Here is a 19,014-nt window from a genome sequence, read left to right as displayed (position 1 = left end):
TTGTATGGCTACTTGAAGCAGATGAAATAAAGTTTATATACCAATAAAATTTAGTTTTATAGACAGTTGAGTTATCATAAAAAGCAGCTATTTATCATGTCGTGTTTTGACAGTTTTAGCCTAATTTTCCGAAGTCATGTAAACTTTGGCTTCAGTATTTCGTTTAAAACAAAATTGCATTTTAATATTTCCTTGTCAGAAAATTTAAAAAGGTCAAACAAATAGTGTAAAAGTGCAAGTTCCACCAACTATAGGCAATTCACACATTATGATGTTGTGCACGGAAAGTGTGGTTTCAAATTGCCCTCATTGTAATGATTTTGCTGTCAATGTTTACAATAAAGGGGCTGCAAATTCCTTTGTTTTGACCCTCAGATTATTTGTTTAGAAGGGGTATAGCTGTTGTGTTAGCTATGGTCCGCGGTCTTCCATGGCATAGTCCGACTTCACGCCGTGCAGAACGCAAAATCCCCGGCGCGTGAGTTCGCTCAAACCTCGGTAATTTAGGTAGTCTACCCATATACTCTCAAATGAGACCTGGATTTATCAAAGAGAAAATGTGACTTAAATCAATATCATAATATTTAACTTTTGATAGAAATTGTAATTGATACCATTTAGTGCATACCATTGTAAGAGTTGGAATCAAACTAAGGCCAAAATAATGAATCTATACCCAGTGCAGTCGCAGTTTCAATGTGGCAAACGTGTTTGTAAAACTCGTGACGAACACACTTGACCCTAAAATATGCGCTGCTACTTAACGCCAATAAAGAAATAAAAATTACAGACCACGTCCTCAAAATAGATTGTGAAGTATACATTGTAACGCCCCTTAGCATAGAAACAAATCACAAGCATTTAGTAAACGTACTCTTCATTTATGGCTTTCGGCAAGTTTCGATCTTTATGTGAGACAATATTGCTACTAGTTTCTCCGAGCATTGGTTGTTACTGCATCTGACTTACCTGTTCATGCAGAATACATCGTTGTCATGTTTTCATTTTGATCGGGTTGTTTCGTCTACAATCGCTATGGACTCATTCAAGTTTGTTTTATTTTTGGTGATATCTATCCACGTAAGTCACATACTAATTATTGCTTTAAAAACTACTTTCAATGCAAGCTGGTAGATGATGTACTTTGCTACCGGCTACTGAGCTATCTGTACGAAGTGTCGTTCATTATTGTTTTAATTTTTAGTTTTGAAAGATAGATGATTATGCTGTTCGTGATTACCTGATTATGTTGTTTCCCCGTTAAAAAAAATTGAATTGAACTCATATAATTATGGGAAAACTGTCTTTAAGACCTAACATATTTGTCCACGAGTCTACCTACGGCCCAGTTTGATCTAGTCAATCCTATATATTTTGTTGCATGACCTAAAATAGGTATGTGTTGTGGTGAAGTCAAGTGCTGTGATATCATTCAAACTCAAAAGCTTCAGCAACCCCGACCACTCGGAGCTGGACGGGGGTTGTTGTGACCCATCCTTTTGGATCTGTGGATCGTGTGATAACTACTTCCTGATCTGCCTTGATGAAGACATCCAGGGGTAATATTTTTGTTTCAAAAGCAGGGTTTTACGCTTTAAATGGTCGACATTTTGTATAGAACTTATCATTCTTACTTCTTAATTAAGATGAAGTGGTGGCTCTGAAAGAATAATTTGTTGTTGCATGCAATTAAATAGTTATAAACAGGCATACAGGAAAAGTCAACTAAAATATACATAATTTGATCAAAATGTTCGGCCTTCGCTTTACCAGAAAAATCAACTGATATTTTCAGTCGGGTGAGAATAGCAAATGCAAAAGGTAGGCCTACGCATACGGGATTTGGGGAATTGCATTATGAGGTAACATAATATACTGCTACCCATAATAATACAGACCATGGCCCAATGTCATAGAGCTGCTTAACGGCAAGCAACGTTTGTATTGCTTAATGTGGCAAACGCAGTTCCTTAAACATTACTATCCATGCTAAACGTACACCTGTTTTACGAGCCTAGGCACGTAAACAAACTGCGCGCGCAAGACTTTAGATCGTTTGCTTTAGCAAAAAAGAAGAAGGTAGGCCCCCTACAGACAAAATGGGGGCGATATAAATGCAGAGTGAAAATAAAAGAAATCATCGCCTTCTCTGTCTTATAAAATGTACTATTTGTAATGGTTCAAAGCGCCCCTTGAAAGGTATACCCACTAACTTGACAGTAAATAAGAAGACAATACACTGCGCAACATTTCTAAAGCATTTTAGACACTCGTTCACTTCGCTCAGCTACAAATACAAACACACGTACAGTACACACCGCTGTGCCGGTGTCAGATGCAATTGTGTCCGCCATGCAATACTATCCGCTCCGGACACTTTTGCATATGCAATCGTGTCCGGGGTTATGCAAAAACCGTCCGGCGGACATACACATGACAGTACATGTAGGTGCGCGCGTAAGTAAGCGAGCGTGCATCCACTGAACATATTCACGGATTAAATGTTTATTATTGCAGCGAGAACCCAACGGCCGAACATTTCCCATGTCATTAATGACTCGACATGTACTTAGCTTGTAAAAAAAATGACAAAACGTGTTCCGTCGAACATTTACTGCAGGGACGGTTTTGCATGGGGCGGACACAACTGAATATGCAAATTTGTCCGGGCGGACACAATTGCATTATGCAGCAGCGTCTGGGTTGACACGATTGTTTATGCAAAACCGTCCGCCGGACATTATTGCATAGGCAATAATGTCCTCCGGATAGTTTCGCATAGAGGACATAATTTCATGCGATACCTGCACAATAGCAGCGTTTGCACTGATGTTGCAATGTGGGCTGTGTAAATATGGTGCTTAAGCAACATAGCGGCTGTAAGGACCCTTTTTGTTTGCTTACCGCTTTAAGCAGAAAACCTTGCTTAAAGGATTCGGGTACTTTTTCAAAATGTCCACAGATTTACATTAAACTTACAGGGTTTGAAGAGAATGATAGTGGAAAGCTTCCCTTCAAACATTACTAACTAAGGTTGTGTAGTTTTTGAGAAATGAGTAAAACAAGTCACAAACTCATTTTCGTCTCATGAGACCAAAATGATTTTAGCATGTAAAATTCCCTTAACCAGTTATGATATTTAATACACCAAATCCATAACTGGTTATTACGTATTTACATGCTAAAACTGAGACGAAAATTATTACTTTTACTCATTTCTCAAAAACTATAGCACCTCAGTAAGTAAAATTTTAAGGGAAGCTTACTACTATCATAATCTTCAAACTGTGTAAGTTTAATGTAAATCTGTGGACATTGTATTTTTTTGTTAGGAAAAAGTACATATATACCCTTTAAGCAAGGCTATGAAACGAAAAATTTGCTAGGTGCGCCCAATAAGCACAAAATCGACCGTTACGGTAGCTCTATAAATTTGGGCCCTTCGCTTAGACAGGGTGCTTACGCAGAAATTTGGCTTTTAGTGGCCTTTTTGCTTGATTGCTTGCCGCTTTCAGCAAGAAACATTGCTTAACCAAGGCTACGAAATAAAAAAAATTGCTAGGTGCGCACGCTAAGCACAAAATCGACCACTAAGCAGCTCTATGAAATTGGACCCATGTGTGTACCTAAATTTTCAGGTAGACTTTAAAACAATGCACTACATGTCTAGTTACTAAAATTGTTGCTCTTCTTATATATTTCAGTTTTCATTTGTTTGTGTAGATGTCTTAATCGGTTTGGGAGGAATTTGGCATTATACATAACGATGCTCTTATTGATGTTCTCCTTTATTGTATTCCACAACTGCATCATACAGATCGAACGATTTCAGCGATTGTGGCATACGGACCATCGAGACTGACGTTGTTTACACAAATAATGATGAGTTCAACTTTCCCGCCATAGTACCAGACGACATCCCAAACCCACTGACCATTAGCGTCTTGAGATGGCAGGTGAGAACTGGAAATATTAATGTAGTTAAAAATCCTGCTAGATAAAATTAGCAGGATACCAGTCACAGATTGTGACATGGTAGTTGGGTTGGTAACTTTGTTCTGGTTAGCATAGTTTTCTGTTGTGCTTAGCCCCGATCTTACTCTAGTGGAGCATACCTTTTCAGTGGAATGAGCTGATTGTGTTGTTTCCAACTTCAAATCAGTGAAACCAAACCGAGGATGAAAGAAAACAAAATAATGTATGTTTCCTATTTGCATGTACAATGACGTAGTGTCCCTCGGACACCCCGGTTCAAACACCACCGGGTACATGTGCATTGGGTGTTAATAATCTGACTGCCATGGTTTTCTCTGAAACAACTCGTGTGGGTCTTCCTCAAACTGAAACTTCAATCGTTGTTTCTTCTCCTTAGGGGTTTTTGTGATTAAATTCAAGAGTACTTTTATTTCCATACTCTCATAAAAGAATAACGACAGCTACATGTATTAAGGAGTAAAGCAAAACAAATTTTTAAATAACAATAACATAAATTAATAAATAGAGTAAAGGGCCGTTTTGGTTAGCATCAGCTTGTAACAAAAAAAACAGCCAGTAAGACAAGACAACAAGACAACCAGACACACAGACAACTAGACAAAAGGACAGAAAAACATAAGCCATGACATAACGAGTTCGTTATATGGCGACAAGAGATGGCAGAACTTTTCAGAGAGTCCTCATCAGCAGTAAACCAATAAAATAAAATAGATGGAATTAAATATATTGGGTTGTCAGTTCAAATAAAATCACTTTTGTTGAGTGTCTTATCAAGAACAATCAAACTTTTTTTACAAAAACTGTTAAAAACAGGTGAAAAGCAAATATTGGTTAACAGTGTTTTTATACAAACTACCTTCTCTGAACTATTTATTGAAAATATCATCTCTTACTAGATGAATATTTTGTTTCCAAAATGGTATTGTTTTAACCCTTTTTCCTCGTAACTTATCTCTATTCAGGGAGGAATGCGAGTAAAATTACAAGTTTGGGATGACGATCGAAACGGCGATGACTTAATTGACGAGTCCTTCTTGAACATCGTTCAAAGTGCAGCCGTTTCGCAGTCAAGTGCCCAATGGACAGAATACAACATGGGAACGCACACGCAGTAAGTAGTGTTTAAAGGAACACGTTGCCTTGGATCGGTCGAGTTGGTCTTTGAAAAGTGTATGTAACCGTTTGTTATAGAATGCATATGATTAGAAAGATATTTTAAAAGTAGAATAAAATGATCCACACAAGTATCACTCGAAATTGCGTGGTTTTCCTTTTATCTCGTCGACAAACACGGTCGGCCATTTATGGGAGTCAAATTTTTGACTGCCATAAATGGCCGACTGTGTTAGTTCGCAGAGTAACAGGAAAACCACGCAATTTCGAGGCAAATGTGTGTGGATCATTGTATTCTACTTTTTAAACATCGATCTCACCATATGCATTTTATAACAAACGGTTACAAACGCTTTTAAAAGACCAACTCGACCGATCCAAGGCAACGTGTTCCTTTAACTGGTCAAGTTAGCGCATATAAAACGTATTCTCTTCTCTTCATAAAGACTTGAAATTATGCTCTCTGAAGTTTGCTCTGGTTGTCCCATAAGACTTCACTTTTTTTCAAACGCTTATAGAGAATAATTTCATACTTAAAACGAAATTGTGACAACAGAAATATCGCAACATAAATAAAGCTGCTTCATATAGGCCAGTTAAAGCCATTGGACACTTTCTGAACTAAACAAAACATTAAAAGTTCACAGATTTAACTAACAGGGTTAACAAAAGGTAAAATATGATTCCATGGGAAACGATTTACTTTTTTATAATAAAAAAATATACATATATATATTTCAATTCTTGATATCGAGAATTACGGCTTTATTTTAAACACATGTCACGACACGGCGAAACGTGCGGAAACAAGGGTGGGTTTTCCCGTTATTTTCTCCTGCTCCGATGACCGATTGAGCCTAATTTTTTACAGGTTTGTTGTTTTATATATTAGTTGTTATACACGGAGTGAGGGCCTTTGGACAATACTGTTTACCGATGTTGTGCGATTGCTTTAAGTTACTGGCATGGCTATAAAGGGAAGGCAATGCAGGACTGGAAATCACTCTTAAAACTAATGGCAATTTGGTTCAGAAGTACAGCAGTTTCCAACTTGAGGTTCGTTTAAAAAGGTATCACGACGTTTTCATCTCAAAAGTTTGAATCTGAGAAGCGTACTGTCCGAACAGTTTCGAAAATAGTGTTTTCAAATACACTATTGCGCTACCAATTGGTGCGTTCGATTAGCTTCCCCGGGTCGACCCCGGTGTGTGGCGTTTTATTTTTCCAGGACGAACGTGTGCAGATAATTACCAACGTTCGTCCTGGGAAAAAAAAAACAGCCACACACCGGGGTCGACCCAGGGAAGCTAAACGAACGCACCCACTGTTTACATGTGATCACGTGACCTATAGTGGATAAATAATACTGTCTTTTAACTCACAACGAAACCCTTTTTAATAAAGTTAAATGTTGTGACGTTGATTTAAAACACATTTGCTGTTTAATATTATCAGTATTTCACTACAAAGGAGGTTTCTTTTGAGAGTGTGGTTAGACTACGTAAACTACTGAGAGTTGAGCGAGCTCACGCGCCGTGGATTTGGCGCTGTGCACGGCGTGAAGTCGGGCTGTGCCAAAGGGGACCGCGGTGTCGTCCGACTCCGACCAGCTGACAGCTACCCCTTATAATCAAACAATTTGAGGCTGAATTCTGGGATTTGCAGCTTCTTCGGGAGATTTTTTTGAACAAATTGGTTGCAAAATCATTACAATTAAGGCAATGTAAAAAACACACTGTCATGCACAAAACAAATGACATCATGTCAACAGTGGATTTTCCCATAGTTGATGGAACTGTCTTTACCCATTACTGGCATTTTTCAGCCACCGGTAAGGTCTCATGTTACAAACTCCGGAATAGTCTTCTGTGATTTCGAGGATTGAGGGTTTATTGAACAAAAAAATGCAACCATCATGTCTTCTAACGCACGTTTATATGTAGTACGCCGTGTTTGTTTACACTTTACCCACTATGGGTCACGTGAGGCACGGAGCGCACTCGGTCTATTGTATATGACCATGAAAACATCAGCTTTAAAGCACCAACACAATAGTGCAGTTGACTAGCGTGCTGGGACTGGCTCAGTAACTCGGATCACCCGGTCCGGGTTCGAATACCGTCTGTCTCTAATATAGATTCAAGGCTTTTTGCTGCCCATGGGACAGTGTGATTGGGATCTGCCTTGTTTTCTCCCCTAAAGGGACAGGGCCCGCGCAGTGGCTAGGGTTCGAGACAGGGGGGGATGTGCTCTGGGTCGGAGGCCACTCCACAAGGGTTCTATATGGCAATGGGGAGGGGCCAGTGTGTGCCATTAACTGAACCGGCGCCTGAATGCCTGACATACTGGAGCGTAACCTTTTATATTTTTCCACCAGATTAAAATTGCATTTTTTTTTTTTTTCTTCAAACGTAATATTATGTCGTTGCGGTACCCGCTGACAAAACATAAGATTCGAATAGCCACATTTCCCGCCGGGCAACCTCGGTAGTCTAGTTGGTAAGACACTGCTCTAGAATTGCAAGGGTCATGGGTTCAAATCCCACACAAGTAATATGTCTATGTTTTTTTTTTTCACTCGACTCGGAAAAGTGCTGGATATACAGTGCTTACACACATCGATGTATGGGTAAAAACCCAAATTAATTTTCTTTATGTATTTATTTAGTTAGTTAGTTAGTTATTATGATAATTATTTGTATTATTTATCACGCATACTGGTATGACTGGTAATTATCCGGATTTTTGAAGATATTAAACTCAAAAACGTAATCACCTTTTGAAATGAAATGTTCACAGGTTGGTTTTATTGTTTGCATCTACGTTTCGATTTAAGATTAAAACTATCGAACGGTTTCAAAACCATATTATTAACGTTCCCTATAGGCCTGTGGTCAGTTTTGAAATTGATCCCCCTTCGTTTTATTCTGACTTTCTGTTTACAGATTCACATTCCAGGTGAAGGTGAACTGTGTCAGAAACTATTATAACTCGGACTGCAGCGTGTACTGTTCTCCACGGGACGACGCGTATGGGCATTACACGTGTGATCAGACTACTGGGGCTAAGCTATGCAAACCTGGCTGGCAAGGTATGGTTTACCTATCTTGAAATACTATTATATATTATTGTGCATCTCCAATCATGATTTATGTTCCGAAAGCCCAGAGGGAACATAATTTGTCAACACTATATTGATGTGGTAATAGTAGTTGTAGTAGAGCCAATGCTTTAGATTAATTTTAAGCCCATTTGCTGGTAAGAAAGTGGTCTATACACACGCTCATTGAGTCAGCGTTTGAAACAAGTTTAAACAAAACTAGCCAACAAAATGGAGGGGTACGTTTTTTATCTTTGAATAAATTTATACGGTGTGCTTGTCAATTCATGATTTCTGTTTCAAAAGTATAAATAAATTAAACAAAAAAAAACAATTCTGTAATGTTCCTTTTTTTAATGGGACAATATTAGTTTTAGTATAAAGCTAGTGCTTTAGATTATTTCAAGAACGTGGTTTTATACACGTTTATGGGGTTAGCATGTGGAAACAAACTAATTGAAACAAGGATTATCAACAAGTATATTTATTACACTCAGTTTTTTTTAACTGAGCATTGTTTTTGTTTTGTGTTTGTTACAGGTGAGCAGTGCGACCTCGTTTTACATTATTGCGAGGTCAATCCATGCCTAAATAACGGCACTTGTAATGACTTTATCGTGTTCTTTAACTGCACCTGCAATCCCGACTACATCTACGTCGATGGTTTATGTGATGAGAAAGACGACTGCGCACATCATCCTTGTCTCAACGGGTCAACGTGCAATGACCTCATTGGCAACTTCTCCTGTACATGTGCCCCGGGGTTCGAGGGAGATTTATGCAATGTCGATGAGGACGAGTGTGCTAGCGGGCCGTGCCAAAATGGCGGGAACTGCACGGAGGGTCAACTGGGTATGTTTAACTGTACATGTCCGGCCGGGTTTGATGGAGTTTTATGCGAAACAGACACTGATGAATGCCTATCTGATCCCTGTGGTGTCAACTCGACCTGTGAGGACGTGGTGAATGGCTTTGTGTGCCATTGCAGTCTTGGTTTCGCGGGGAGATTATGTCGAGAAGAAGTGGACGAATGTGCTTCAGGGCCGTGCCAACATAACGCCACATGCTTAGATCACGTTGGTTACTTCGAGTGTAATTGTTCTGTGGGGTACTTCGGTGAGCTTTGCGAGGTGGGTTGTGACCTAAATCCATTAAAACAAATTGCAATTTTATATAGAGTAACCGAGAACATCGGATGAATGTCCAGTGGTTGGACTGTAGGAATGAAAAGGTTGTGGGCTCGAATACCAAGCTAACTGCTGTTAAAGTATTAATGTCTTGATTTGTGCAATTGATAATGATTTAAAAACCAGTGTGTAAGTGAATGATTGGCTGTTGCCAGCCGGGTGTTTATGTTTCCTTGTGTGAGTTGGCCGAGTTACATTGACGGGAATATTATATAATCAAACAAAAAACAAACGAACAAACACACAGATCACCATCCCAACTAACCCCCCCCCCCCCCAAGAAAAAAAAAAACGAAAACAAACGAACAAACAAACACACAAACAATTTACCTTCTATTCCTAAGGTCGATATTGACTTCTGCGCGAACCTGACATGTGCAAACAACGGCACGTGTGTGGATCGGATAGACGGGTTTCACTGTCTGTGTCAGAGGGGCTTTGAAGGCGTCATGTGTGACGTAGAGACTGATGAGTGCATGAGTCGGCCATGTTTGCACAACTCCACGTGTCATGATCTGCTAGCTAATTACAGGTAGGTGTGGTTTTGTTGTGGTTAAATGAACACATCTTATATCCCCATCGCTATTTTTTTTAAAGGAAATTCTGTTATGCTCCCATGGTACTTTTAATGATTTCTGGATCTGGACATTACTGCACCTATGCAGCCCTTAAAAGCTGTCAAGTATTTGTTGTGATTGCAACAAAACGATTTCATGTTTTGGGGGAAACCCACAACTGCATAAAATGACAATTCCCGTATAATATGCGTTTGTATATAGCACTTATAGCTAAGAACTTTGTGAACTTTAAACAACTCTTGTGGTTATGAATTAGCAAAATCAACCAACATATTTACCCTTCGGATATCAACACAAAAACACATGGAACTTAGAGACAGGATAATACATGTACTGTTATGGAACCTGTTTTGACTTAAACGTGAAAGCAATTTATTTTATTTATTATTTGAGAATATTCATAAAATGATTTTTCCCGAATTAGATGCATTTGTCAGGATGGGTACGAGGGAACAAACTGCGAGGCGGACACGGATGAGTGTGTGAGCTCCCCATGCAGGAATCAGTCGACTTGTGTTGATCAAGTTGCTGGCTTTGTCTGTCTGTGCCAAGCTGGTTACCAAGGCATCTTGTGTGAAATTGAAGTCGACGAATGTGTGAGCTCCCCTTGTTTCGACAATGAAACGTGCATTGACATATTCAATGGCTATAGGTAAGAGGTAACACATAATGGTTTAGGACATAATACAATTAAAGACACAGGACACTATTGGTAATTGTCAAAGACCAGTCTTCTCACTTGATGTATATCATCATATGCATAAAATAAGGGAGCGTTTCTCACAATGTTTTATACTATCAACCTCTCCCATACTCATTACCAAGTAAGGTTTTATACTAATACTTATTTTGAGTATTTACCAATAGTGTCCACTGCCTTTAATACAATGTTTGGTGACGACTGGTACACACAGTACACGTTTTTACTGAAACCATTGAAAATAAATCAACAGGCTGTTTTCAGAGGTGCATCGGGTGCACTCTTAAAACTTACGGGTTAAAACTGACCCAGAGTCTGGTCCCACTGAACCTGACCCAAAACTAGTTAAACACAAAATTTTGACCAGGTTGATGGCTTAAATTGACCCATTGGTTGGGCAATTGACACTGATTATGGGTAGAACAGTCACGGGTGAGGCCCCACGGTAAAAGGATCTGAGTATAAACTTTGGCCAAGGAATTGTTCGGGTGTGCCATCTTCATCTAGCCTATACACCCACATAATATAAGAAAGATAGGTTATTGCAGTGATGAATTCTGAGACCCAATTATTTAGCACCTTATAAGGGTTTACAATGTGCTACGGCGCATTAAGCAGCCACAACCAGGAACACCGGGCGAACCCCTTCTCTTTTCGATAAGTGCACTGGGTTCTTTTACATGCGTTACACAACACATGGTACCAACGGCTTTACGTCCCATCCGAAGGACGAAGCAATGGTTAAGTGTCTTGCTCAAGGACACAGTGTCACGGCTGGGGATACACGGTGCACATGTAAGTTAAAATATAAATTGTGGAAAACCTCAACATCCCACCAGGAACAACTATCGACAATTGTTTTGTTTTTTTGTAATTAACGCTTGGAATTTTGCTGGATTGTTGTTTGTATATTAAGGTGCGATGACGGTATGGACGTATGTGCCAACAACCCATGTCTTAACGACGCAACGTGCATGGACGGCGGTATAGATTTCAGCTGCCGGTGTCAAGCAGGTTACCGCGGCAACTTGTGTCAATGGGATATCAATGAATGCGAGAGTTCTCCATGTCTGAACGGCACATGCTTAGATCTTGTGAATGGCTTCCAGTGTGACTGCGCACCTGGATACGACGGAACTGTCTGTGAGCATGACGTAGATGAATGCGCGAATTCCGTTTGCACGTACGGGACGTGTGTCGACCAAATCAATGGGTTCGTGTGTGTTTGCGTGGTAAGCGTAATTTGTTTTGACATTTGAAACCATCTTAGTTTTTGTACCTTTGAACCTTACTGATTGCAGAAGTGTACAAATCAGTTTTGGAAGTTGCATGTCGCCAACGCTTTATAGGGATTGATGTGTAAATCATGGTGTTCCAAACAATAGAAATTGCTTGTTATGATGCCACCTTTAAGTTCTGCTCTAGGTTAAAGGCATGGACACTTGGCAATTAAACAAAAAAATGAATAAAAAACTTAATTAAAACGTTTACTTGGTAACGAGCAAGAACAGCTATTGATATTAAAGAACAGTCTGAGAAACGGGACCCTCTAAAGTAGTAGTTCTTGAGAAAGAGGTAACGTCTCACTCAAATAAAAGACGTCAGGCCTGAAGCCTTTCATTTGGCCTTTGAAAGCAGTGACAAAATCACACAAACGTGTGCACCAATGGTGTTTTTTCCATTATTCTCTTGCAACTTCGAAAACCATTTTGAGACGAATATTTCGCAGATTTTTAATTTTTTGCAAATGTTTTGATACAACAAGAGAGAAATATACTTATCTGCGACAACTACCAAAGGTGTTCAGTGCCATTTAAAGGGTAAAGCTGTAATACAATAAATTAATATTTTTGTATCCACTTGCAGGGTGAGTGTATGAAAGGTCAGTGCGACAACGGGCAGTGCATTTGTGAGTCTGGGTACGAGGGTGATAATTGTAGCGTCCAGGTTGACTATTGCCGTAGCTCCCCCTGCTCAGAAGGAACATGTGTTACTTTAGTGAACAGTTTCAAGTAAGTAGCTATCCACGCAGTAATAGCAGTAGATCTTTAAAAAAAAAAAAAATATTCAGATTTCAGAGATTCAATCCAAGAAAACAAACACTCTCAGCCCGGTTTGATCATGGGTGAGACGAGTGTCGGTACCTGTTTGTTTTAATTTAACAATGTCCTAGCATATTTTTTACAAATAGCAGTAAATAGAACATTTCGGTTAATTAAACACAGACTAGAACTAAAATAGTAAATGTTAATCAGAGAGGTTGTAGAGAAAAACACAACTATAAAAAACTCAGCTCAAATACAGTGTCGTGTCATATTATCTTGCCAAGCTAATAAAAACTAAATATTTTTGGTTTGGAGAAAGAAAGAAAAACCTCCAAACCCACTTGACTTCATTTAATATCGGTCTTTTAATGCCTGATATTTAAACATCGGTTGATTTCGTTTGTCTATGTAGGTGTGAATGTGGGCCTTTTCACCAAGGCGACCTGTGTGACGCGTTAATAGACAACCCTTGCTCAATGTCCCCCTGCGTTAACGGTGAATGTATGACGTCAGAGGAGCAACCTAATGGTTACCAGTGTACTTGCAAAGAGGGGTTCTACGGATTCACTTGTGACGTAGGTAAGAACGACAAACCATGATAGCTATCTTTTGATTCCATTAAAATCGAAAGCAATGACAAGTTTTGTCTTGCAGGCAAAGGCCACGGCCGTGGTTGCATTAGTCTCGACCTTGGTACCATCACTTGAATATTTTCCAAAAGGTACCCTCTTGTAAAATGAAAATGGCCAAGCATGTCTTGTATAACTACAGACATGGAATGTGAATGCGTCACAACATGTGCCCAATTTCATAGAGCTGCTAAGCACACAAATTTGCTTAGCATGAAATGTTTGCCTTGATAAAAACAGGATTTCCCAACCAAATGTCAACGTGATTTTCAAGGTAAGCATACAACAGCTGAATAACAGTAACTAGGAAAATGCAACAAAATGGAAATTAGGTTGGTAATCCTGTTTTTATCAAGGAAGAAAATTTCATGCTAACTTTCGTGCTTAGCAGCTCTATGAAATTGGGCCCTGCTCTAAAATATTATTGTTCCGAAAACAACAACTAAAAATACACTTACTTTAAAGACAGTGGACACTATTTGTAATTGTCAAAGACCAGTCTTCTCACTTGGTGTATCTCAATATTATGCATAAAATAACAAACCTCTAAAAGATTGAGCTTGATTGGTCGTCGGAGTTGCCAGATAACTATGGATGAAAACAAAAACCTTGTCACACGAAGTTGTGTACTTTTAGATGCTTGGTTTCGAGACCTCAAATTCTAAACTTGAGGTCTCGAAATCAAATTCGTGGAAAACTACTTCTTTCTCGAAAACTAGGTCACTTCCGAGGGAGCCGTTTATCACAATGTTTTATAATATCAACCTCTCCCCATTACTCGTTACCATATTGAGGTTTTGTGATGATACCAATTGAGGTTGTGTGATGATAATTATTTTGAGTTATTACCAATAGTGTCCACTACCTTTAAGCAAAGTATACGTACTGCTTAAAGAGTTTCTCTTAGACTAACTCAGTTTACTTTACTTGTTGTATAGAGCTTGGGGTATATGGTTGCGTTATATTCTGTGATGGGATACTCAAGGATGCTCAAGCGTTCCAGAAGAACATGGCCTCTCTTCTTGGAACACTGCTGTCTACATTCGCACGGTCGACAGAGGACAGCATTCAAGTAGAAGTAGTCGATATAGAGGAATACATGAGATCTGACAATGGGTGAGAGATAAAGATATGACTGAAGGAAATAAGAGCTATTCTGGATAAATCGAAATAGAAAACGAAGTGTATTTACATTTACTGTTTTATTTAGATAGTTTCGATGTTCAAGTGTCATCCAAACGTCATCATCGGTCAATGACGTCATTACACTTGTTTTAATATTGTGAACAATACTCCAAAATGGTTGCTAGAATTTTTAACAAGAGTTGTATTAGTGTATTGATCTAATCTTAAAGACACTGGACACTATTGGTATTATTGTCAAAGACTAGTCTTCTCACTTGGTGTATCTCAACACATGCATAAAACAACAAACCTGTGGATATTTGAGTTCAATCGGTCATCGAAGTTGCGAGATAATAATGGAAGAAAAGAAAAAACCCTAGTAACAAGAAGTTGTGTGCTTTCAGATGCTCGATTTCGAGACCTCACATTCTAAACTTGATGTCTCGAAATCAAATTCTCGGAAAATTACTTCGTTCTCGAAAACTACGTCACTTCAGAGGGAGCCGTTTCCCACAATGTTTTATATCAACCTCTCCCCATCACTCATTACCAAGTAAGGTTTTATGCTAATAATGCTTTTGAGTAATTCTAAATAGTGTCCACTGCCTTAAAGCTCAGTATCCTGTATAAAGATTATAAAAACAAATAACTGAAATAGTTAATTAAAAAATGTCAGCATTTTCACCAACTAATTTTCTTTTCTGATACTACAAAAGGGGTCCTCTTTCCCAGGTGACATTCGTTGCCCGGTCTTCTACTGAGTATCTGCCCAAAGTGACGGTGGAACAAAGGGTCAACAACGCTCCAAATGATTTAGTGAGCGAGCAGCTTGGATACGATGTATATAAGGGTAAGGCGATACCACGGCCACTAACAAGGGAACAGCAGGTTAGTTCAACTTTGAAGCTGTATATAGGTGGCCTGATTGGTGCGAACGGTTTTTGCTTAAAGGCAGTGGACACTATTGGTAATTGTCAAAGACTAGCCTTCACAGTTGGTGTATCTCAACATATGCATAAAATAACTATGGTGGCCCTGAAGGGACACAGCCAGTCGTGAATATTTTTTGCGACTGGCTGTGTCCCTTCAGGGCCACCATAAAATAACAAACCTGTGAAAATTTGAGCTCAATCGGTCATCAAAGTTGCGAGATAATAATGAAAGAAGGAGACTACCTTGTCACACGAAGTTGTGTGCGTTTAGATGGTTAATTTCGAGACCTCAAGTTCTAAACCTGAGATCTCGAAATGAAATTCGTGGAAAGTTACTTCTTTCTCGAAAATTATGGCACTTTAGAGGGAGCCGTTTCTCACAATGTTTTATACCATCAACCTATCCCCATTACTCGTCACCAAGAAAGGTTTTATGCTAATAATTATTTTGAGTAATTACCAATAGTGTCCACGGCCTTTAAAAGTATATAATTTCATTTGGAATGTGTGGAAATCTCGGTTCGAATTTCTAACCGAAATGGAGTTTGGATATTCATTCCCATAATGCAACTTCAACAGGATAGCTCCTAATACTGTAACTGGGCTTAATCGTTTATGTAAATGCAGTCTATATCCGTATCGTTTTACCTTTAAGTTAAGCGCACTGGATGTGGGTTACTTTGAGGCACCCGTCCTAAAGCCACACAGTCTCATTTATTGGGTTTCCCCAATCTTGGGGTTTCAAAAAAAATATTTGTAGGTACTGAGAATTTGACATCTTGCCCTGCTTTACCTACCTCGGTTCGAAATCCAATTTTGGCATTAAAGTTCTTTAAAAATGTAATTAAGCTGTGTTGCAGTCTTTTATTCAAATAAAATGCATGTGTAGGCCTACCCCTATTTGTTTTTCCCCACACAGACATCCAGCACCGAAAAATTACACACATTGTACATTATTTTGTGTAATACAACTAGATCAAAGTCAACGATTCGGCCTGGAAATAATGTCACATGCCCCGTATGAACTTAATTGCTATATATCAACTTTGACATATTTTTTGACATGTGTTTATGTTCACTAGAAGGAGACATAATTAGAACTTGACCCGACATTATAATTAACATAACAATATTATTAAATCGTACATTTATCTGTTACAGAGTTGGCCAGCTACCCATTGGTATGTCTTTCTCCTTGTTACGATGGGTTCAGTTTCTTCCATTGCAGTTGGTATATTCATCACACGTAAAAGACGGTATGTTAGGCTTAAAATTTGAATCATTGGTCTTTGGCAATCGGGTGTAATTTCAAGTTTAAACGACGATGAGAATTGGATTTAATTCTGCTGACAATATAAAAGGAGAACTCTTTACATGTCAACTTAAGTTGATTAATCGACAGGTGGTCTGAAGAAGGAAATCGTTGCTATGAATGTAAGCTAACTCTTAAAAGAAACCAAAGATGTATTTGCTTTGTGGCAGTTATGCTTTGTATTCTCCAGAATGACAATTTTCACAAGCTCCTGTTTTCACACGCTCTTTGCAAGTCAATACGCTACACACCCGCATGCATTCCCTTCAAGCGTTTATCTTCTTTGGATTTGTCTTAAAAAAAAAAACACAAGTGCTATTGGTTGAAGGAACTGAAGATCTATCATTGAGATTCTGCATTGTTTTGCTTATTGCTTGCATACGAAATCCTTAGACAAAAACCCTTGTCCAATACGATTTCATTGGACTTCTTCTGGTATTCTTTGTAGCCAGTTTGAATGAGGTAGGCTTGGCTTTCAGTGAGCTACGTCACAAGCAGGATTGCAGAGCTTTTTAAGGGAGTTATACATTTGGTTAGCACTCTTTTAATGACTTAGCAATGGAAACTTGTTGTTGAGAAGCCTGGATCAGCTTTCGGTTTTTATGCCGCGAAAAGTGAATATGCGAAGCGTTACTGCAGTAACGATTCTCAGACTCTTTGTTCATGTAAGGGATTATTCTTACTGCATAGATTTTACGCTCCCGACTTTAGGGTATGTCTCAAAAACGCGAATAATGAGTTTTTACGTCTTAGTTTTATGTTATACTGTACTAAATATACATGTAAGATTGAATCAATCAAACGGCTACAAGCACCAAAGGTATACTTCGCATTTAAAAGCTTTTTCTACCAGTCGTTGTTTATGTGGTTGTTTTGGTATGTGTTTTTTCCTATAAATAGCTCCCTTACTATAAATCCACCGGACGAATGTCACATCAACGAAGATGACGGTCAATACAGCACCTTGGAGACAAACTTGTCCAGCCCAGAACATCTAAACACTGATGACCAGTCTGACTCCGGCTCGGTCACCAATCCCGTGTATGACGCATCCTATGAGAATTGCTATGCGACAATGAAAGGGGATCCTGCCGCGTGCGACGTCAACGAAAAACCGTGTGCGAACAACCCAATCAGAGCTGATTTCAGTACGGGCGAGTAACAGTATAGTACGCAACCAAGTGCTTGTACTAGAGAGAGGGGATAATGAACAATATACCTTTCTCATGCTGCCTCCATCTTGGTCATGTTCCTCGTATCGAATAGCAATAATGCATGCTAAAAATGATTTTGCAAATAGGAACCAGACCAACCTCGGTTTGGTTACATTAGTATCAATGTGAGAAATTTAAGATGGCGCACCATGATAAGGGTCTGTGTGACACAATACGGTCCTTTGACGTTTGGGTAAACTTATATATAGGTTTTCTCGGTCAAATTCGGCAAATGAGCAGCCAATTTCATTTTCATGCGTTCAAATTAAAGCTGTTTTGCCTCTCCAGTTGTTACTGCGTTTCAAATTCAGAATTCGGTCATTCAATTTCGTTTTGAGTCGAGTCAAATTCATTTGGCACTCTGTTCAATTTAGCGTATCGTCATTCTTTTTCGAGACACACACGCCTCAAGAAGCGACTGCGAATTTGAATGCTGGCTTGATGAATTGTTAAATTGAATGTTTATTTTGTTACATCGAATGACGCAACATTACATTTGACTAATCATAAAACGAAATCGAATGACTCTTTTCAGTAGCATTCGATTTCGCGCGAAATAGAATAGCTTAATGGGCCGAAATTGGCCGAGAAAACCTATAAAAACTTCCGTTTGTTTTAAGGTAAGTTGTATATCTTTATCCGTGGATTTAAAGAGTATTATGTACTTTTTCCTAACAAAAAACACAATGTTCACAGATTTACATTAAAGTTACACAGTTTGAAGATTATCATATTAGAAAGCTTCCCTTGAAATTGCACTTCCTGAGGTGCTGTAGTTTTTGAGAAAAGAGTAAAAGTAACAATTTTCGTGAGTTTTAGCATGTACAAAAACGTATTAACCAGTTATGCTATGGTTTTGGTATAATATCATAACTGGTTAAGGGGATTTTACATGCTAAAATCATTTTGGTCTCATGAGACGAAAATTATTTTGTGACTTGTTTTACTCAGTTCGAAAAAACTACACAACCTTAGTTAGTAATATTTGAAGGGAAGCTTTTCAGTATCATTATCTTCAAACCCTGTAAGTTTAATGTAAATCTGTGTCTTCGTCAGCAAGGGAATTTGATTTCTGTAAAGTGG

General features: G+C 38.8%; 1 protein-coding gene across 1 annotated transcript; it reads left to right on the top strand.

The window, feature by feature from the left end:
• The first annotated feature begins 1,035 nt into the window (after window positions 1-1,035).
• On the top strand, window positions 1,036-17,879 carry LOC139937293 (uncharacterized). Its single transcript, XM_071932396.1, has 15 exons — window positions 1,036-1,080; window positions 1,396-1,559; window positions 3,818-3,956; window positions 4,959-5,107; window positions 8,055-8,200; window positions 8,750-9,339; window positions 9,741-9,928; window positions 10,399-10,626; window positions 11,591-11,906; window positions 12,541-12,686; window positions 13,132-13,298; window positions 14,287-14,464; window positions 15,190-15,361; window positions 16,567-16,661; window positions 17,618-17,879. Exons 1-15 carry the CDS (start codon window positions 1,036-1,038, stop codon window positions 17,877-17,879), a joined length of 2,985 nt encoding a protein of 994 aa, XP_071788497.1.
• Window positions 17,880-19,014: the final 1,135 nt, after the last annotated feature.

The sequence above is a fragment of the Asterias amurensis genome, chromosome 5, assembly GCF_032118995.1.
Source record: "Asterias amurensis chromosome 5, ASM3211899v1".
Classification (NCBI taxonomy): domain Eukaryota; kingdom Metazoa; phylum Echinodermata; class Asteroidea; order Forcipulatida; family Asteriidae; genus Asterias; species Asterias amurensis.
The sequence above is the reverse complement of the archived record's forward strand: the minus strand, read 5'-3'. Positions and strand labels throughout refer to the sequence as shown.